At 37.4% G+C, this 22,680-nt stretch overlaps 2 protein-coding genes across 2 annotated transcripts in view; both read left to right on the top strand.

Moving 5' to 3' along the window:
* Positions 1 to 4,380, top strand: part of BTBD8 (BTB domain containing 8) — a 36,501-nt gene extending 32,121 nt beyond the window's left edge. The window contains exons 17-18 of the mRNA XM_068406773.1: positions 88 to 2,436; positions 3,775 to 4,380. Coding sequence (XP_068262874.1) covers positions 88 to 2,436; positions 3,775 to 4,244 — 2,819 coding nt within the window. The 3' untranslated portion in view covers positions 4,245 to 4,380. The remainder of the gene's footprint in view (positions 1 to 87; positions 2,437 to 3,774) is intronic.
* Positions 4,381 to 14,870: 10,490 nt separating this feature from the next.
* On the top strand, positions 14,871 to 22,674 carry C8H1orf146 (chromosome 8 C1orf146 homolog). The gene is made up of 5 exons (XM_068405847.1): positions 14,871 to 14,939; positions 16,902 to 16,995; positions 18,120 to 18,288; positions 21,156 to 21,234; positions 22,519 to 22,674. The coding sequence occupies exons 1-5, from the start codon at positions 14,871 to 14,873 to the stop codon at positions 22,636 to 22,638; spliced, it is 531 nt and encodes a 176-aa protein (XP_068261948.1). The 3' UTR covers positions 22,639 to 22,674.
* The last annotated feature ends 6 nt before the right edge of the window (positions 22,675 to 22,680 follow it).

Here is a 22,680-nt window from a genome sequence, read left to right as displayed (position 1 = left end):
ACATAAACAAACACTAACATAAATTTGGTGAATATGCTTTGACTGGCATCTACAATCTTTATCATCTTTTTTTTTACTGTTTGTTAGGCCCTCAGGGGGAATCACCAAATTCACTGAAATCAGGAATGTCTCCAAAACATAATGAAGAAAAAAATATGTTACAACATCTGGCTCAGACAACACTCCCAGAAAAACATCCTTCAGCCAAGAAGAGGAGTGTTAAGCAGTCGCAAACACCTGTAGCAAAAGCCACTGCAAAAATAACACCTAAAACTCCATCAAAGCATGCTGAAATTATGAATAATAAAGACCTGAAACTGAAAACAGCTGGGCAATCTGTATTAAAATCTCAGTCCTCTGCCCAAAAACATTCAAGGAGTGAATCTCCTGTTGTCCAGAAGAATGTGCACACCTCTGAGCACAGAAGTTCAGGACAGAAACCTGAAAAAAACATGGCTGGTGCTGTGGCAGGTCAGCTTCATGACAATAATGAATGCTGTTCTGCAAAGCAAAGTGAATCTTTAAAACTTGTGATGGAAAGTAGCAGCGAAGATAAACTGCTGGCGTCCTGTCAACCCAATAAACAAAAATTATCAGATTCTTCTGAAAATGTGGAATACAAAATACCATCCGAATCTTCTTCTCCTCTAATTACAGAAGAAACTACTTCTAAACTGCACATTTCACTGCAGAATGAAATGGAAGCAAGTCAAATCTGTGGAGATCAGACTGGAATTAAACAGATTGAAGATACAGAGAAAGATGATAATACAGCTGAATTTCACTGTCATGCGGAGTCTTCCAGTGATGGATACTCAGACTTTTCCAACGAAACCAATCAAAAGGCTACTGCTTCAGGAGAACTGGTGAAACATTCAAAAGCAATAAAAGTCTGTACTGAACAAAGTGATAAATTAAACTCTGAAACAGGTCTTAACTACGATGAAAGTGCTTTACCAAGCTTTTCCAGAACGATAACCAATGAAGAGGATGAGACATCATCTCCTCAGATTCATATGGAGGGATTTCTTACAGCTGATGAGCTGTGTGATACATCAGCCTTGACTGAATACAGATCAGTTACAGCAGATTTAGATGATATTTCAGAATGTTCCACAGAACAAATAACAGAAAAATGTTCACCTAGTTACACAGAGCCTATAGATCCTACAGAAATGCCAGAAAACCATGAAAATGCAGAAATTCCCTTTGTGGACCAGTGGAGTACTGGTGCACTAGATCCAAAAGAGAGTCCTGAGTCAGATACTGGCAGTGCAACCACATCCTCTGATGACATAAAACCAAGATCAGAAGATTATGATGCTGGAGGCTCTCAGGATGATGAAGGATCCAATGAAAGAGGGATTTCTAAATGCAGCACTATGTTATGCCACGATTTTCTTGGAAGAAGCAGCAGTGACACGAGCACACCTGAGGAATTAAAAATTTATGACAGCAGTCTAAGAATAGAAGTGAAAATGAAAAAAGAGGGTTCTGATCTCTTCCGCGTTAATTCAACAAGTGATGATGAAATACCAAGAAAAAGACATGAAATTTGGTCCCATCAAGAAAGCGCAAGGACCAATACTAGAGAAAGCAAAAGTTCTACTTTTGGCAATGCACAGTTTACTCAGGAAGCAGACCAAGTTTCTTCTTCTGCTGATGAAACAGAAGATGACAGATCTGAAGCAGAGAATGTTGCAGAAAACTTTCTTCCATCAAATGTTCCTACTCAGCAGTTCCAAGGAATTGATAATTTAGCTTTTGAAGATGCAACAGAAAATGATACTGCAAGACAGTTTTCTAAAACTAAAAATTTCAAACGATCTGTTTTACTTTCAGTAGATGAATGTGAAGAATTGGGATCTGATGATAGAGTGGAAACTCATACTTCATGTCAGCATTCAGTAGATTCTCTTACTCCTTCAGAAGTATTTGACAGTGTTTCTCAAGAGCACCATGGAAAGACTTTTTATTCAAGATACTCCCTGGAAATTGAAGATGGATTCCTGGACTGCAAACAGCATAAGGATAGAGACAATAGATTGGATAAAAGTGAAAGTTCTCTCCTACATCTTCATGGCACTGAAATCCCAGGGAAGGAGAATCAAGGTGCTTCGATGACTGAACAAAATTGCCCAGAGAAAGTATATTCAGCAGCTAGTCCATGTCCAGGAGAAAAACAAAATATAAATATGAAGAATGAGGTAGCTAGTGAATTTCACCAGTGCAATAAATACTTAGACAATGATGCAAAATCTCAAGAAAGACCATGTCATTTGGATCTTCATCAGACAGAAACTAATTCTGATGTGCAGAAGGGCAACTCTGCAAAACCTGTAGAAGCCAGTAAGAATCAGATACTGACTCAGGAAGGTCAAGTGAGAGACAGTCAACCAGCAACTACTGAATGCGCTAATACTGATTTACTTCCAGGTAATGTACAGAAATAGAAACATTCAGTCATTCAAAAACAAATTAATAGGGAAAGCTTTGGCAATTTGTCTGGGATTGAATCGTGAACTGAAGTAATTTTGGCTGAAATTATATTAAATTTAAATTTTTTTTAAGTATTTCACTTGGGTAGAGAATGCTTGTCTGTTTGAAATGTCCATCGGTACCCTGCTGTTCAATGAGAAACCTGACTACAAGAAAAGAGATTTTATGTAATGCTAAAAGAAAGATTGGATGCAGTTGTCTGTATTTCCGTTATTTTTGATCCAATCTAACATTGACAGCATCAGCTTTTGATGGAATCTTAGTGTTTGTTCTGTCTGCTTGACAACATATAGTATGTCTGAATGGGATGTGCAATAACTACAGTAATAACCTTAACTAAAGCGCACTGAACTGTTTACCTGAACAGCTATATGCATTATTGTTGTAATTTATTTATTTATATATTATACACAAATTTGGATCCTTCTCCCACTGAATATAACTGAATATTTGCCATATACATCAGTGGGAGCAGGTTTGAACTCTGATTTAGAGCTTATGAGATGTCTAAAATTCTAAATTTTACCAGTAAAAGCTTATTTCCTAAGAGAGATTATACTTAGAACTAATGCTTACTTACAGAAAAGTTCTAACTTGTTTCACATAGCTAGATGAATACTTGTCTAGTTTTGTATTTTGTCTTCTTTATGCTGATAATTCAGTCTGTTTATCCCATCAAAAATATACAATAGTGTTGATTACAACTATTGTGTATTCAAGAGTAATGAAATGCTGATGATAATCTGTGTTCAGCCAGACCACAGAACAAGAAGACATTAAAAGTTGTACTATTTTTTAAGTTTGCTTGCCCTTGCCTGCAGCTGCCCTTGCATGTGCAGTGTAGAAATAAGCCTGTGGATAAACAGTTTTGGTTTTAATTCTCTTCTAAGCTGACATAGCTTAAGTCACCATTCAGTAATCATTCTCTATTAATTCCCTCCATGCACCTCCTGGTCTAAATTTAATTTATGTAGTAAATGAGAACTTGCATGTGCATTAAGTATATTTACATTGTCATTTTCTGTATCAGAAAATTACGGAGGTTATTGTTAATTACCAGTGGTGATTGCTGATTTAACTTAATTTATAAATCATACTTTGTTTTTTATATAGGAAATAAATGCCTCAAATTTTGTCAATTTTGTATAACCCTCTATCCCCCCTTTAACCTGGTTGGATTGTCCTTCCTGAATGAGTTAAATTTTGCTCTACACAGCCCTGAGGGGGAGGATCATCTGCAATTTTTACATTGTACAGTATTGTGAATTATTTCAGGAGACATAGATGATTATGACACAATGGCACAAACCTGCATGTATGAGCATCGGCCTTCAAAAACCCTTTCTCCAATATATGAGATGGATGTTGGAGAAGCAATTGAGCAGAGGATGGATTCAGAAACAGCAGTTCTAGGTGTGGATTTTGAAGATCAGCAGTTTGCAGAACAGGACTGGACTCTTCTCAGGCAATTGTTATCTGAGCAGGACTCAAATATAGGTTTCAAAAACTCTGTTCCTGAAGACCTTAACTTAGCACAATGTCTTATCAATCAGACACTGTTTCTGGCACGAGATGGTTCAAATCCTCAGGGTACATCACAAGTTGACACATTCAGTAGGTGGACTGAACTAATGTCTCCACTCGATGATTCTTCAGCAAGCATTACAGTGGCAAGCTTTTCATCTGAAGACTGTTCGTCCCCTCAAGGGGAATGGACAATTCTTGAACTGGAAACCCATCATTAAGGTGACCAAATGTTTGCAACTGAACTCCAACCCATTCCCCAAATCTATTTTTGATGAGTTGTTTCCATACAATAATGAAATACTGCATCAGTCAAGAACGAGCAATTCTTGATACTGAGGCAATCTTTCTGATATAATGAGGTAAATATGTTAATTTATAATCTAGATTTAATCACAAGTACAATAATTTTTCAAGACTTAAATGTATGTCTTTTCTAAAAATTAACTTTGAGCATGTATTTTCTAGAATTGTTAGAAAAATTAGGTGACATGAAAGAAAAATATTGGTTTCCACCCTCTCTTTTATCTTCCTCTCTGACATTTAATACTCTCATTCAGCAAGAATTTAAAGATGACTGCACAACTGTAGCTATTCCCCTCCTTTTTTTCCTGCTCTCTATATGGTGACTTCATTTTACAACAATAAAGATTCAGAATGGTTGTGTCGAAAGGTGATGTGTGCCAACACTGCTTTAAATGACAGAAACATATACTTATGTTCAAAGAAAATGTTTCAATATGAATCTGCCTTAGGCCTTGTTAATATGAGCAGCCTGTTTCATCTGTTTCTTCCAGATTTGATTTTTGTATTTTTGGTTTGTTTTGCTTAGAAGTTTCCAATAAATTTTTTAAATTGTCTTTCCTTTAAATATAAGACTTCAGAGGGTTTGTGCTATAGGAAGAGCACTGTTTCTTTCTTGGAAATGCACATATTGAAGTAAATATTTTTAATGGCACAGTGTATGAATTCAGAGGATTTGGTAGAATGCTGCTCCTGTTCTAAAAAAACAGTATGTCTGATATCTCCAGAAGTGTATCTCAGTCCAAAGTCGTGGTCAGTGTTACATCCTAAATCTGACATTGACTAGAATTACCTTCAGGCTTCAATTCATTGCATTTGCACCCTTCTGATGCTGTCTGAGGCATAGCAAGATTCTCAGGAATTTGGTTTTGTTTGTTCTCATAGATGCTACATTTTTGGAGGGGTAATGGGATTCTCGCATCTTCATTAATACCTCTAGTGTAGATTTTATATTGAGACTAAATGTCAATATAACCATTCTTCTGATTGAGTGAAATAGGATATAATTCTCAGTACTGCTCATTCTGCTTTTGGCTATTAATTTAGGTGTGGATAGGACTGTTTATTGTCTTTTCTGATTTGACAGGGGAGGAAGGGAGTGAGAAACTATTTATAACTCTTACCAAGTCAGAATTCCTCCTGAAATATACAGGGGGGATTCCCTGCTAAGGTTAGGCCCTCTAAGATACTGGCATTATGGAAATCATAGGGCTTGTCTTTCACACAGCTTAAAATCTAAGCAGGAAGTATTCTACCTCCTCTTGGTCATTAACAGAAGTGCCTTCAGAAGCGTGTGCCATATGGCAGCAAAAGGCTACTAACTTTTTTTTTTTTGTCAAAACTGTTTAAGATAAGTGCACAACTTAAGCTAGCTGTAACCACTGATAATATGGTCAGTTTTGCAAGCTTTTGCACAATTCCAACAGTGCACCTGAATTTTCTTTAGAAACTTCATTTCTTTTTGTTCACAGTCAGAAATTCTCAGTTGTGTGGAAATATGAAGTTGCCCCAGCTAACTAAAGAAGTTACAACTTGTCTTATCTTTGGACTTGACATAATAAAGAGCTCTGAGGCAAAATAGTTTATCTAGAAAGCCACTTTGTTGAACTTCTTATACAGAAGTAAAAGCAATGTTTTATTTCCCCCAAAGTAAATGGAGGAAGAATTTTATCTCTTCCTTTTTTTTCCTGCCTTGATATTAGAGAATAGCATTCCTTTCTCTTTATGTCAATGAAGAAGGAGGACTCGAAACTCATGGAAGGAAGATGTTCAGTCTCATAATAAAAATCTTTCCCCTACTCTTGTAGCTTTTAGCAGCATAAATAGTCTGAGATCTAATTCAAAATATTTTAAATGTAATATGTTGTATTTACCCCAGTCTTCATAGTGGGTGAGTTAGAAGAACATTTAGAAGTGCAAATCTTCAAGAAAACCTGTGTTTCACCTTCAGGTTTACAAGGTATATTGGCAGTGAATAATCTTTTGGATAAATGAAAGAACTATAGTATTAGCCATAGGAAAAGATGAAACTCTAGGGAAGCTCTTACAGAAGGCTACGGAATGGTGTTTTCTCAATTTCTGTGTAAAGACTAAAGTAAAAGTTGTTTAAAATAAAGTTTAATCAACTTTAAAATCCTGATGATATCCTGGTAGTGGGCATTCGCATGTTAAACAATGAAATGATGGAAAGGAAAAGATAAAGGATTAGGAAAAGTGACAGAAAGTGAAAGAAGGGTCCGTTTTGTCTATTTTTGCTTTACCCATATTTTTAACTTCATACTCAATTGAAAAAGTAACACTGAAAAGTGGCACACAAAGTTCCATGTTTCTCATATGAAATACAACCACATATAGGGGTTTTTTAATTGTTTTTTCCTTTGCATTTACTTTTCCAGTTGTATGAAAATTAAATTAGCTACTGCCTTCAAGTGCCTAATGTTACTGTTGCAATTCCTTTAATAGTTTTGTAGTAGACCAGTGATTAGGATTTGGTGTATTGTTCAGTTGGTACATATGCAGTTATAGAATTCAGCTTCCCACAGCCAAATAGTCTCCGTAGAAGTAGCAGGAATAGAAAGTGATATTGTTTTTAATTCATGTTACCAGAGTGCCTGTGAGGCTTAATCAGACCAGCATCCCACAGGCTAGACACTGTACAAACACAGAACAAAAACAAGGACTTCCCACTGGTTGGTTATAATCCAAGTTAAGACAAAAGACAAAAAAAGCATGGATGAAAAGGTAAAATGAGTGTCAGTATTTGTCTAGCTGATTAGCAATGGTTTTTGCACACCATCAGTTTAAATATTGTCTTTTTTTTTTTTTTTTTACTTTGTATGCATTATGAGAAAGGGAAATGGGAAGGTGAGATTTGGAGGCTGGATAATGAGGGAGCTGTAAGGATCTGTATTCCTGACCAGCCCTGTGTATCACCTAAACTCTATTCCTGTTTGACCTTGTTTAGTAGTCGCTCCTCATTCAGGAGGATGTTCAAGCTTTAAGCAGGTGTAGGTGGCTATCTGTTTAATAGTATCAGTCACCTGATTTCTCTGGAGTCCTGCTCATGCCTTCTGACAGTGATTTTGCCACTGTATTGGCCTCCTCTCCAAAACATGAGAGAATGGACAAAGGTTTGTTTGAAAACTTCATATACAAACAATCAAAGCTAGTGTCATGGGCTCCAAGTGAATAGTGATTAAGAGGTCCTGAATGACCTCTAAAGTAAAGACAAGGTACGTTATCTGATGAAACAGTGAAAGGGCATCAGTGAAGAAACTAAAGAAAGAGATGGCATGGTCAAAATAATGTTTAAGAATTTACCTTTGCAGTAGTATTTTGAATGAGTAAGAGCAGTGCAATTGCTTTCTCAGAGCCTGAGAAGACAATGCTGCACTCAACAGGTGATACTGATTGATAGCTTACATGTGAATGGGTAAAGATGTCTATCCTACAGGTAGTAATGAGTAACGAGAAATTTAGTGAGATATCACTGAAGTTTAGAGGAGAGGACTCAGAAATCAGAGTTTAAGATAATGACCCTGTTTTTGCCTACCTTGAATGACATGTTATGAGAGTGAAAAATAAGGAGAGATGTTTTACGTGTATGGATGTATTTATTAAGTTTAAAATAGGCTAGACCTCCAAAAGGTCATGTCAATAGGCATAAATACTTTTTTTTGCTTGGAAAATTAGAGTCTAGTCTGGACTGGAGAAGCAGGTCTGCAGGTTTTTTACATATAGACACTAGCTAAAGCAGTATTTGTGGAATAAATCACTGACAGACATATTGCGGAGGGAAAAGAGAAGGAAATTGAGGCCCAAACACTTGGACCACTACAGGAAACTGAGGACAGTGGAGGTTCTTCCAAATGATCTGCTCAAAAGAACAATTAGGGAAGCAAAGGAAATAAATAGGATGGAGTCAAATAAGGATGACAGGATATAAGGGAAAAAGCATTGTTGGCTTCATTGAAGATGGCCCACAAGACAGATGAGTATAAAATAGCAGTTTTGAGGCTGGTTAAGAACATGTTCTTAAGGACTGTGATCAAAATGAGATACTGGCTTCCTCAGAATGAAAGGCAGGCAGATGCCAGTTGGGTAGTATGACAGAATTGCCATGGAGAAACTGAGCTTAACCATTAAGAGAGACGCAACAGTTAGAAAAGCACATCAGTTGTTAGTAATATATTTTGGTTTGTTTTTTGAAGGCATGACATTATCCCATATTTATATAGTGTAGCAAAAGAAATGAGGAGACTGACCTTACGTGAAGATCAGGAGAGATAAGTATTCATGAAATGAGATCAGCAGGCAGTCTGGGCTGCTACCACAAGTGATCAGACACGAGAATAAGCAAAGACAAACATCTGCTTTTGTAGTAGGGGTAGCAGAAAGGACACTCCATATATTCATCATTTTTCTCATAGAAAAACTTGCTGTAGAATCATAATTACAGAAAAATTACAGAAAAATCATAGAATTATAGAAAAATGCAGGCTTGAAGGGACTTCCAAAGGGGGTAACTTCAAAGTTAGATCAGGTTGCTAGGGCCATATCAAGGTCTGTAGCATGTAAAATGGTAATAAAGTCAGCAGACAGGAACATGGTGCTCACAGGAAATAGTTATTTGAGATAAAAAATATTATAATAAAACTACACTGGGTATTGTTGGAAAAGATCAGTAATGAAGTACAAGAGAGATGGCTTGCTTACAATATTTTTAAGTTCTGGATGATGTGTGACGGAACTGTACACATTTCATAATCTTATTCCACACTTTTTACGGTTTAAAATTTTTCAAAATTACACTGAGTTTTTGAGTTTGCAAATTTTATTATTTTGGAGGAACTAGTGGGCAAGAGAACTACCCATGTTTCTCACACAAAGACTGTCCATAGGATCTGTTCCCCTAGCATTGTCTATCTCAGTTTCTTTCAGGAAATATGTACAAAAAAAATTAACACACCTGTTCTGGGTACAGATTGCAGGAGACTATTTTAGAACTTTGAATATATATTATTGCCACCTGGAAAATAATTAGTAGCATGCTCATTCTACTTTGCTCCAGAAAATCTAAACCTTTGCATGAAGGAATTAAGAACTGCTATTATGTTGTTCATATGTTGCTCAGAAGCAAGACATTTAAGAAGTCATTATTTTGCTTCCACTAATGTCACAGGAAAAACTCCTGTTGACCTCAGCTGAAGCAGGTTCAGGGCTTACCTATAGTAAATGCATGTACTAGAAATGCTATTTTTCCAATATATCTATTTCATAGGTTTCTAGTTTTACTCTACTAATAACATTGTACAATTGTAGATGTGACAAATTGCAGCTGAAAGACTTCAATTTAGGAGTCATAATTGTATGCGTTCTGTTAATATTTCATGACTGGGGTGATTTAACATTTGTACATTGATAGATTATATTCTTGCTGGGACTACACAGGAACGGAGGACAAAAGATAGAATGAGAAGTAACAGCTTTGTTACAACAGATGATTCCATGGAAATGGGCTTTTAGATTTGAAATCCAATATAATTAGCAGCTTTCATCTCTCGCAGAAAATACATACTGGTTTTCAGCTCTATCTCTTGAGCACAAGCTATATGTGCTATTTTTGAAAAATAAGCTTTAATGTGTTCAATTTTGGAAAAATTACAGCTCAAATCTATTCTTTGGCTAATTTAAAACCAACCTTCCCATCAACAACTACTATGTGTTTAAGGAAACTAGACCTGTAATAGAGGAAAGTGATTTATATAAAAAGTGGATATCAATTGGGGAAAAATGCTGGGTTTGATAATTTTTTTTTTCCTTTGGTAACTAATAACTGAAGAAGCTAAACAGTGCAGGCATGCACACACACCTCTTTATTTCTCGCATTTGACCTTCCTTTTATACTTTGCTTTGCAATCTATACTGTGTAGTCAATTAGGCTACAGTTCTGCAAACATGGGAGCAAATCCACTTAAACATTTGTGGATTAGCTTTCAGGTTAACATTCACTTTTCAGAAAGGGTAATGGAACTGGCACTGGGGGCAGGCACTGTGCGTACTTGTGTTTTATATGGTACTGAACTTAATGAGGTTCTAAGCCCCATGAACCATCTGGATGCAGTTAAAGTACGAAATAATTAATAATGGAATTCTATTAAGTTGCTTCCCTATTCTCCTTGATTTATTGCTGAAGTTCACAGCTCAGAAGACTGTTCCATTAGAGAAATCAAAGTCCTAAGAAATCTAACTTTTTGCATTACGTGCAACAAAAGATCTTTCGATATTGCACAGTAAAATATGAATACTGATCAGATCTTCAATAACTGAAGCTTCAATATTGGGGGGAGTTGATTATAACTCAGTAACTAGATATATTTAACAAGGACATCAACTGTCAGAATAGTTTTTGTATGTTAACAGAAGATGACTGTTAACTGGATTAGAGTGAGTGAATATTCTGGTGAACCTGAACAGAGGCTCACATGTACAAATTTGGGGACTGAGCCAAATTACCCAGGTAGCCCATCAAGTCTTGTATTTATGCACGCAAGTAACAGTGACTCTGACTTTTTCTCAGCTCCTACTGAAATTAGTGTGAGTGGTATCAGATCCACATTTATAAAAAACAGAAAGACTGGTTACCCGAGTAAAAATTTTGGCTCATGTAACTTACTTTCTAACTGTATAAAACAGACTGAGCTCACCACATGACTTAAATCTACAGCATCCTCATTTATGCAATCCTTATTTAGTCATTTGTGTGATTTTCTTACACTTGTGTTTAATTTAATCATTTTAGTTCTTCACTTCTTTTTTTATAACCCTCTTTTGAGTGTGGCATGGCATCCTGCCTCTCAGTAGAATTGTATCAATGTGCTTAAGATAAGTATAAATAGGACAAACCATACATAGGTGCCATATTCAGTGCAGGTAGTGTAAAAACTTTTTGTTACCTTCATAGAATGAGGTAATTTTCATGAACATGAGACCTACCTATAAGTCAAACTTCCTACCTGTAACAAAATGTCCTCCTGTATCTTTGTGGTAGAGAAGGAAACTTCAATCTCTATTTTCTGTATTACCATGTTCTAGTAATCAAGATTAATCCTATATATGTATAATGGGATGCATTTGGAGAAAAGTCTGAATCACTACCTGTAGTCCAGGGCTTTATGGTCCAAGAATATTTTGACCTCTCAGTATTTGGGAAGGGGGGGGTTGTTAAGCTCTCAAACTGAATGCTTGCATGTTTTTCACCCGCTTGCTTTTCAAACCTAGATAATTAGCTGGGGCCTAAGTAACCACATTTCCAAATGACTCCTTGTGAACACAGTCTTCTGTTTCCAGAGTCTCTGTACGGTTGCATAATCCCACAAGCTTTCTTCCCCATGCTACAAACTGAAGATTCTTAGTTGATTTCTGTGTGACAGAAAATAATAAATCCTATGTGTAACTTAAACGCTGAGTCATTGTACTTCATTGAACTTGTGCACTGCTGCCATCAATTTTTATTTGTGCTCTGTACATTGAAAAAAAGTGTTACTTTCCTCTTCTGTCTAGTGGACTTTCAGTCTTCCTCCTTCTTCTCTAAAAGGAAAAAAACTACTTTTTTTTTGATCATGTCATTGGCGAACAAGACAGGTGTGAACAAGATGGGTGTGAAGATGAACAAACAGTTCTCATATAAAAATCTATAGAGAAGGAAGATACCTATGCAAACTGCCCTATAAAATCAAAAAATGGTGCTGATTTACAACATACAGGATATAGCCCAGGAGAGCCTAGAGAAACACTAATTTGATGAAAGATTTTGTCTTGTTATAAATTAGTTATTCACCCAAATGCTTAAGCCATTATCTTCATCATATGGGAGTTCTAACCTCAAGCTCCTTCTAAAGTTCCTGCCTAAATGGGGTTCTCTGCTTTGCTCCCAGGAGGTATTTGACATGCTGCCAGATACAGTCCTATTCTTTCTCTCTCTTGCAGCTTTACCAGTATATGAAATGCACCATGTAGGTATGTGGAAAAGGAATGCTTCTCTAGTACTGAAACACAACTTCATTCATAGTGTGCATGAATTCAAACTTCGTGTCAGCAGATGTCAGTGGGATCATCAATCCTCATCATAAAACTGCCTTATTATTTTATAATTGTATTTTAAAATAACTCCTGATGTTCTTAACTCCCTGATCTTTGTACACAGTCAGAGCACGTGGCTCCACTCTGTTACAGGAAACAGCTTCACAGTTTGTTGGTCCTGTCACAGCTCTCCAGAACACTGCAGCCAGCATACCTCATGCATCTGTTATTTTCCTTTAATTTGCTGACTTTCACATTTATACTCCACAAAAATTTAAAAATTCAGTATTAGAAATATTTGACTTACTATCAAAAGTAGCATGACATTTCCATACTCTTGCAGTGAGGGATAACTGTAACTCGGGTCCATTTGACCAACAGAAGTAGGAAATCAGATGTGAATCCACTTATTTGTCTGAAATAAAAAGAAGTGTCATCTTTAGATCACTGAGATTGTCTAATTATTTCTGATCAAGCCAGACAATTTGCTATTTAAATGTATCATTTTCAATATATAAATTAGTTCACTTTCTTCTATTTTAAAATGCTCTGAGTTTAAAATGGAAAAGCTTTTACTACAATCTCAGATTTTCAGTAAAAATACTGGTTTCAGTAGATAGGCATGAGTCTATATTCATATACTGGGTGAAGAGCACAGCTGGAAATCAATGCTCTTTTTCAGTACTTTTAATGACTCTACACTCCAGCTCTTCTTTACGATATAAAAGACATAATGTTTCCTCTGACATGATGAAAAAAAAATCTCCAAGATTCTCGGTATTTCTTTCACCAAAAGTGGTGCTGTTTCTTGCTTTCACATTTTTGTACTGTGTAACTTCTATATTTAGAATATCATAGAAAATTTGGAATATTCTTGCCCAGAAACAGCTGCAGAATTAGCTGTCCATTAAAAACACTCCCCCAAGTTTTTTTTCTATGCAAAAATAGACTTACTACCATTATTGTTTATCGCACCCGCTTGTTCTGCCTGGCGTCCTTCCACATTTTTGTCCTTTCAGTCATTTTTTATCATCTAAAAATGTCACACAAGCTGTACTTGTACGGCAGCAGTCTCTCAGGCCAACACCAAGTTTCTGGAAGACTTATGGGGACACAAGGTGTCAGGGTTTTCAGGAGCATCCGAGCAGAAGCCAGGCCCCGTACGCTGCAGGCCGAGGCAGAGCAGCAGGCAAGAGTGGAGCGGGCCGGGGGAAGGGCAACCGGCTTCGGTGCTGCCTCACTTCCCACCAAGGCCCGAGGCACTACCTCAGCAGTAAGTTCCCTGCACTTCATTTGGTTGTTGGGAGCTTTTGTTTGCCAGCTCTTAATTCCTCAGATCTGTGAGGCAAGGCTGGCTTCAGCTGCCGCACGTCCCCGGTAAGGAGCAGCCGCGGTTACCCCTGAGGGCGGCGGGAAGGAGACGGGGGACTCTCGGAGAGGCCCGGCCGGAGGACGGACCTGCTCCGGGCCCTGCGGCGCCGCTGGATGCCGAGGGCTCCGCGCCCAGCTGCGAGGCTGAGGGACACTGCGGCACCGGCGGTGTCAGGCGGCGCGGCTCTGCGCGCGGGGCTCTGCGCGGAGGGCGGGAAGCGCGGGGCGGGCGGTCCCTGCCCGCCGCCGCCCGGGCTCCCGCTGCCCCGCCTCGCGGCCGGCCCCGCCGGGCCACGGCGGTCTCGTTTTCGCGCCTTACCAGGTTTTTACCACGAGGAGGGGCCCGATTAAAGCTTACGTTGGGAACCAGCCGGCACCCCGCTTTCGTGGAAAACGGCTCTCCCGATCCCACAGCGCCACCGTGCCCTGGGCGGGCACCTCAGGGGTGTGAGGGGAGGCCAGGCCCAGCCCCCAGCCCGCCTCGCGCTCTGGCCCGGGAGCTTCAGTGTCCCCCGCTGCACCCCATGAGCCTCACCGAAACAGAAGCGCCTGCCAAGCTGGATAGCCAGGGACGCGTTGAGAAGAGCGAAATGCAGACGTACATGAAAAGAGCTAGTGCTCAGGCCCGCGGCATGGTGGGCTGCCCCAGGCTGGGCAGGAGGCCTGGGGCAGGCTTCCCAAAAGTAGCTCAGTGTAAAAGGTGCACAATGACAAATGTGCCCTTTGAAAATAGGGCAAATCTTCCTTAGTCGTTTTAAGTGCTTTTAGGAATGCTTTTCTAAAGTCATTTATGCATTATGCTGCTCTCTTTGTTATGCCTTATAGAGGAAGCCCTCTCAGGTGCAGATTCTTTAAAGCCATGTAGGTTTCTAATTGCCATCTTAAATTAGTTCAGTGGTGGTGGGCACCTGTATACATTTTGGAGAATTGGGTAGTGGCCCTAGTTTTTAATCAGATCTTTAATGGATCGGTGTACCTTAAACATTTCACCTCTAACATTGGCAGGTAATATTTGTCATCTTTCTTTTTCCAAGCTTTTCAGAAGGTGGCAGCTGAGATTTTATGGCAGAGCCATTAACCCCTTGAAAAAAATGACAGGAAGTCGTGGGCAGGAACAGTCAAGATGGATAACAACAGTTATTATGAGTACAGCTCTGCAGGTACAATACCACTTGTCAAGAGCAGCATCTGACTCACTAAGAAACACTGAAAGAAGCATTTCCTATATTCTATACCTGCAAATATTTTATGCAATGTCAATGAATATAGCTTTTTGAGGATAAAACAGTGACAGTCTGAAGTTGTTTCTACTATGGTACTGGTTCTTTGTGTGTGTTTTTTCTCCTAGCTACTTCTGTACCTGTTTAGTATTCTTTCCACCTGCTCTTCTGAGTTACACTGCTTTAGGATTGTCCTCCTGACTCATCATCTTCGTACTGCGCTGATTCTGCTTTCAATTAGCACTATGAATAATTCCATCAGAAATGTTTTTAATTTTCTGAATTTGTCCCTAAACACTTTATTTTCTACGATACAGTATCAACATTAGGCTAGATTATTACTCAGTAAGTGTGCAATTCAGTTTAAAATAGTGTTACAGATATTGATGTATATTTATATCTGCTAATATCACAAGCCTGGGCTGTGTTCTTCAGTAAAGTGAAAGGGTATGTCAAGGAGCTGGTAATTAGTTCCTGCAGCTGAGACCAATTTCATGCCAGCTGGAGAGCATTTAGAGGCAAGAGGGCTTTGATTCACAAGCAAGGATAACTTATGCTAGCTTGGCTGACAAGGTTATCACCCCATCTCTACTGTATAAATGGGTGAATGGTGTTGAAGTAATTCCTAAATCACCTCAGTTTAAAGCCTGTTCTTATTTGCCTGCTTGTCTTGGAACGACAGCCTGTAAACTGTTCCAGTTTGGGAACTGCTTCAAGAGCAACTTAATCCATAATATAGTGAGAGGTATCAGAGGGCAGTGATCTCATCAGCTATACCAGCATAACTCACTTCTATTAATAAGAGCCCTAAGCTCTATTTGAAACTGCTCCTGTTGGTAACGGCTCCCAGTGAGCAAAGATACGGAAATAGCTGAATGGAAATCTAAGATGGCTTTTCTTTTACGAAGGCATTGCTCTGTATTGGTTTTGGTTATGAGCTTTCTCTTTTGCCTGTGCAGCTATCCTTTTTTTCTAGCTGTTATTTATATTTGTGTATTAAATAATTCCCTGTTAGCAGTGGCTTTGAAGCAGAGAGTTTTTCCAAAATTGTAGTTATACCTCATAAGAAGCTGTCATTGAGTGTTCCCTTTCCAGACCAATCGAAAGCATAACATCCCTGGTTACTGTCTCCTTCAGGGTTCACTTGCTATCCTGACTTTATTTTGTATGCTTCCACTAAATCACGACACTTCCCTATATAAGCAAGTTGGCTATGTGTTAAATAGATAGGTTAAAGAACATGTTATTAGCTAAAAAGCGTTCAATGATTTAACCTTCAAAATGTGTTTAAGCAGCTTCTGTAGAACATACTGCAGAAATGCTTTTTGCAGGCTGAAAAATATATCCAAACCCACTCCATTCTGTAGATGATTATGTTGCATAGTGCCATGTTCTAGTTTTCCTGAGTGGATTGCATGCTGTCAAAAAGCTTTAAAGAAAATAATATCCTGTAGAGATTTTCTGAACTGTCTTCCAAATGAAGTGCTGACATCTGTGAAAATAATGCAGTCTAATTAACTGGAGTCATAGAAACACACTACTGCAAATCTTCATTTCTGCAAATCTGCCTTTAGCACATCTTAGAAAAATAGACTGTAAAATGTTTGAGCTTCTTCATGTATTATGCAAGAGTTTCCTGTGGCAAACTGAACATATGCATACAAAATTGTCGTTCAATGTTTGATAACTTCCAATGCAAATATTTCAAAATTTCATTAACTGGAAAAGTTTAATTAACATTTTACTACTTTTTTTTATTGCAAGTGGAATAAAAAATATATTTTAAACAACAATGCTGAAGTTCTATCTATAATGGTTCATACAATGCTTTAAGAATATTTCTATTTATCTAACTTCTTGGCTGACAACATATTTTTAAAATAACCTTTTAAATTTTTTTAGAATCACGAAATTTCTACAATTCTACAGAGGCAACAACACCGAGTTCGATACTCAGAATCAGTAGAAACTGGATCTGTGATTTTTTCTCTTTCTGGTACAGTACTTTGAAGTTTATGTTTTTAAACTCATAAGCTCTAATGAGGTACAGGATTAGGCCCTGTTGTAGGCTACACTAAACTGAATAAAAACTGCCTTGTTGGAATGTCGTGCCATAGTGGAAGGAGCTGTGCTGTGATTGCACGTAAATCAGAGGATGGAGCAGAGAACTTTGAGGATGAAACATTTTCATTGGTTTTTACTGGTTTTGGATGTGTTATAGAACAGCTACATTAGATTTGGCGATCATCAGCTGAACTGTTCAGTAAATTTTTGTTATAAGTGAGCAAACACACTGAGCACCACTAACATGTAAGACAGCTATCGAGATTTTTAGTATTCATGGTTGTAAACACAAGAGTGAACCAAGACCCTTGACTTTCATCTTCCAAGTTGAGTTTGCAGACTGGATGGCAGCAGAGGAGTTAGGGAAAGGATTCTTTGAGCAGGTTTGATTAGGAAATCACTGAAACTCAAACACGAAATATCTATCCTTCCTTTTTAGAGCAGAAGATGCTTTAGACAGGTAGACGAGATCCTTATGCTGAAGCTTTCTTAAACTATAAGGATTAACAAGGCCCACATTGGCTTAGTATTTTGTATCCTCGATTGTTAAGCCTCCTGAACTTCAGTCTTCTTAACTTTCCCTTTCAGAATAACTTAGATGATTTCATTTTTCATGGTAGACAGTTTAGCTTACTTTTAAGATGTTACAGGTGTGTTTGTTTATCTCATTGGGAAGCAGGACTTGCTGAGCTCTTCAATCAGTCTTTGCATTTGCCTTAAATTCATTCTGTTATAGCAGTTGCTTGTTCCTGACGCATATGCCTTCAAAGGCATTCAGATGTCTGTACTTGAGTGGATTGAACAGTTGGGGTTTTTTTGATGTTATAGTCAAAAATAACCTCTGAGTTATTTGTAGTTTTATCTTAAAAATACTAGTCATCATTGGCCAAATCTCATGATTGCATTTCACTGTCAAGATGTGTAAATTCATTCATGTGTTTTGTTCCATCGCCTTTTAAACTAATGTTTGAATAAGAATTCTGCTTCCTGGTTTGTGGTGAAAACTTGACCACCTTACTGCCATGACGTATACATGTATGTCAATTTCTTCAATAGGTGTTGCATTTATACTGGCAGACACTCAAGACTTGATTATGACAGGGGAAGAACAATTTTTCACAAGAATTCAGAAGTTCATAAACATTCATCGGAACAGTTTTTTGGTTTTGTCAGCTGCTCTTCATGGACCAGAAGAATGGAATGTCATGTTTAGGATTCAGAGAAGGTATGGTTTCAACATCAAACCAAAATTTTTATTGCTAGGAAGAAGTGAAGTAGCAGTCCTAGATTCGGGAATGTTATTTTAGGAATTATTTTCAGGAATATGAATTTTATTTTGCTAATGCACTATTTAAAGCATATGTTTATTAATGGAAAATGAATACTAAGTGAGTCAATCTGACATGTCATAGGTAGCAAAAGGGGACGTTCCTCAAAACATAGCAAATAAGATCCCTTTCAATCACTTTAGGGCTATGTAATATAATTCTTTTTAAAGTTTTTTCTTCAACTGGGAAATTAAGCAATTTTCTTAGCTCTGTCAGTATCTTTTCATGGTCATTTTCAAAACAGAACAGGCAAGTTTCCTTCATGAGAAAAGGCTTTATTGCAAAGTGCAGATTCTTTACCAGTTTTTAAAAATCTGTTTACTTGGAACAGTGTCTATTATACAGAGCTAGAACAATTGAAATAATCAATGTTATTTTACACCAAAAGTATAAAACTGGACATTAAAACTGGTTGGTTTAAAACTTTATCTGTGATGTCTAATGAAGTTTGAAAACCTGCACGTTTCAGTACATACCTGCTGACACGATTTATCAGATTGTGCTCCATACTTGTAGTCAAAACCTTTTTCTGGTAGGTACAGTAGTCCTAACTGCAGTTGATTTTCACTCTTGACATCAAAAATTGACTGTTCTAATGGAGTCTTTGATCTTTACCTCCTTGAAACTAGCACCATTTTCGTTAGTTAAATCCTGGGCACACTGCCAAATGCTGATGAGTAGCAGTGTGTATGGGATGAAACGTAGGAAATCTATTACCTGTTTGTGAAAATTCCATAAATTTTCATGAGAGGTCTTAAAAGCTGTGCCACCACTCAGCAAGAACATGTAATTCAGCTGATGGCAATGCTAATTCTTCATCTGCTTTGCTTTGTGGTTGTATACAACGTATTTTGTGCACGTGTTGATCACTAACAAACATGATGTTTTGAAACTATATTCCATTTGGCAAGTCAGTAATTTTATTAAAATAAAAATAATAGTTTTGTCATTGCAGGCCATACCAAATTGATGTTGACAAGGCACAATTATATTTTAGATGCATGTGCTTTGTTACTACCTCGCTGCTTGGAGTTCTGCTATTGTATGTAAATCACTGACTGAGCTTTTGCATTAGTGGGGTTGAAACTTGTGCCATATTCTCTCAGACTACAAGCCACCTGTTGGATTTGTTAAAAAACAAAGTCCCCTGTTATTTTCAGGTCTTCCTGTATTACTGTTTCTTTCTGCTTATCTATGGTTTTGTTGCAATTGGGAAGGATTGGTTTTTTTTTTACTGTTAACAAGAACATTATAGGATTGTTGTTCAACACCATATGAAGGCTTTAAGTAGGGTTGTGTATATCAGTCATGGGGGAAGGGGCAGAAAAGCCATCTTTATCATCACAGCTCAAATGAACATTGCACTAATGTCCTCAGTAAATCCGTATGTTAATTTTTAAACACCTTGGAGCAAAGACCAGCCTTGTGTTCTAATGGCCAGCATTCTGCCCATTAATCAAATTAATAAAATACAAACTAAATTTAGACCTGCTGTAATTGGAAGCAAAGCTATTGACAGAAAGGGATTTTCGTGGATCTAGGTAAGTACATGTAGCTGATTCTTTGTTGCACTTCATTCATTCCCACTTTGCTTAGCCCATTGCTAGTATTTATTAGCAAAGTTGCATCTATTTATTTCCCTAATCCCCAAATGTGAATCAAATCGCAGTTTCTGCCTCAGATTTTAGCAAAACTCAACAGTGACCTGAGTCCCTACTCTTAGGGAAGGACACTGCCTATAACATTTATCTTTGCTAATTAGAAGAATGGGCAGCCAAGATCAGATCGCTAACCAGTATGGGTCTTAACGTGAATGAGTCCAAGTCATCAAACAGACTGAGGGGAAGAACAGGTGGTAGGCACCAGGGGAGCTCACAGGGGAGTATACAATTGAGCAGCTGCGTACTTTGTTTGGATTAAATTTTTGATTATTTAAAAGTCCTCATTCTTTGTTGTTGAGTCCCGATCATGTTTTAGCTCTACAACAGAGAACAGCAGCAATGCTAACTGTTGTCATTGTTACCACACACTTAAGAGACAAGTCTTAAGGAGAGGCTCTGTGCTTGCCTAAGCTTTGATCTCTCCCCTTCATGACTGGATTGAATGACAACTGATGCTAGTGTTCTAAATCTTCAGATTCCATTCTCAAGAATGAGTGCACATAAATAACATTATTTATAGAAAGAGAAATAATTTTAGGTTAAATTATTTGAATGAACAAGTCTTTACATGAAACTCTTAGCAGAATTATCCCATTATCTTAATCACATCTGACGTAGATTGCTATATTTAGATAGTGCACTACAAAGATATAGTTCAAATTTTGAAGTATTTTTAGCACAGTGTTTTTAGATACTTTCCTGTGTTTTTCCAAAGCCATAAAAAAAAAAAAACACAAATATTTTTTTACTGGCACTAAGAACAGCCAGTGTTCAACAATATAGCAGAAGAGGGTTTAGTTCTCTCTGAATGTGCTCATGCCTAAGAAGTCTTGATTGATTGTCAAAGAGCCCTAGAAAAAGAAACGAGCCCTTCCAAATCCCACCTAAACAAGTGGCACAGAAATGGGACAGATGGCTGTACCAACAGCATGAACTCTCCAGTTGCATTTAAAGATAAAAGCAATCATCTTCTCTGTATTTGTGAACAACAACTCACTGTGCCTTCACCACATCATGTGGGAATGCTTTTTGAGTTTTGTGGCATAATAAATTAAATGTGCATTCTAAAAGTAACCTTAATCTTAATTTATTTTGATGTGCAGATTCCTGGGCAGTAATTTACGTATAATACCAGTTCATAATACTGCTGAAACTGTTAAGTTAATGCTGACTCTAGCTAAGGTAAGGCTGGTTGCTTATACTTAAAAATATTAGTTCTTCAGAAGTATATTAGCCAGAAAAAGCCAAGAATTAGAAAATATTTATTTTTCCTTAATGGAACTTTTTGGGTCATATTGACCACAATCCATGTAATACATTGAGGTAGGACTGTTACTCTGATGCTTTAGCTGAGTCTTTAAACTATTGTTATAGGTAAGTTTAAAACCTCTTAATAGCATATTTAAGAGCTAATTCAGCTCTTACCACTGTTAAGTTAGGATGTCTTCACTTCATTTACTAGTGCAGAACCAGTATGAGATCTAAATATGTAATGACTTCAATGTAAACTCAACTCTTAGTTACTTGTGGATTTTTAATGATGTACATGCTAGTATATTATTTCTACTGCTTAATGAGCATAATTCATCTGTGTATCTATCTGTAACATATCCTTCATGCATCAACACATTATTAATTAAATCTATTTACCGAACCTCTTTAAAGCACATTTTTCTACGCTTTAGATACTAACTATAACAGTACTAGCAGCATCCCATGTACCAAGAATAAAAAGAGCAGGTTGAATGACATGTTAGAAATCAAATATGAATTTACATTTTATCCTTCCCTGAAGTGGGCATCTCAAAATAATAAGCATTAGCCTATTCAGAGTATTCATCCTTTCAAATGCATGTAAGCTATATCTCGCTTATTATAGGGCAAAAGTTGTTAAATACTTACTACAATGTTGAACATTGTACTTAAGCTTTTTATGGAATCTACTGATGTCTGGCCCAGTCTCTTAATACAGCATTAACCTAAAAGCTCCTAAGATTACTGCTGATCCTATAAACTTGAATTTGCTTTGCTGCTTGTTGAAATCTGCTGTAAACGTTCTGAACAGGAGAGCCTTATAAGAAGAGATGATAGTATATACCACAAATCTGTTGGTTGCCATTACATTATTTCTTACTAATGCAGTGCAAAGCCAGGTTAATGAGCTCATCTTTTGCCACAGAATCCGTAACTGGTACAGGGCCTAAAAAATGAACATGGCCAAAGGAGCAATACCATCAAACTGATCCCAAATTACCATACCCAACTGGTATTTTAGGACGGGTCTTGCACCTAAAGGGATAAATCAAATCACTTCTGTGTACATTATTCCAGAGTACTTCAGAAAACATGATTCAAATTTCACTGCTGAATAATTTTACATTTGTACTATGTGAAAAAAAAGATGTTGAATATTCTGTTACCTCAGGGTTACTGTGTCCTACTCACAATATTTTTCTTTCCTCTAAGATAACTTCCAAGCCACAAGCAGATGATACTCATTACAAAATGGCAATGACAAAAGCCCAAATAATAGAGCACAGTCCAGTTTGGAAGATGCTTCAGGAGTACCAGTTGCATTGTAATTAATTCAGTATTTGTTTTTTTTTTTTATTCATAAATAGAGTGGCT

This window comes from Nyctibius grandis, chromosome 8 (assembly GCF_013368605.1).
Source record: "Nyctibius grandis isolate bNycGra1 chromosome 8, bNycGra1.pri, whole genome shotgun sequence".
NCBI lineage: Eukaryota > Metazoa > Chordata > Aves > Nyctibiiformes > Nyctibiidae > Nyctibius > Nyctibius grandis.
Note: the sequence above shows the minus strand (reverse complement) of the source record. Positions and strands in the feature narration are given on the sequence as shown.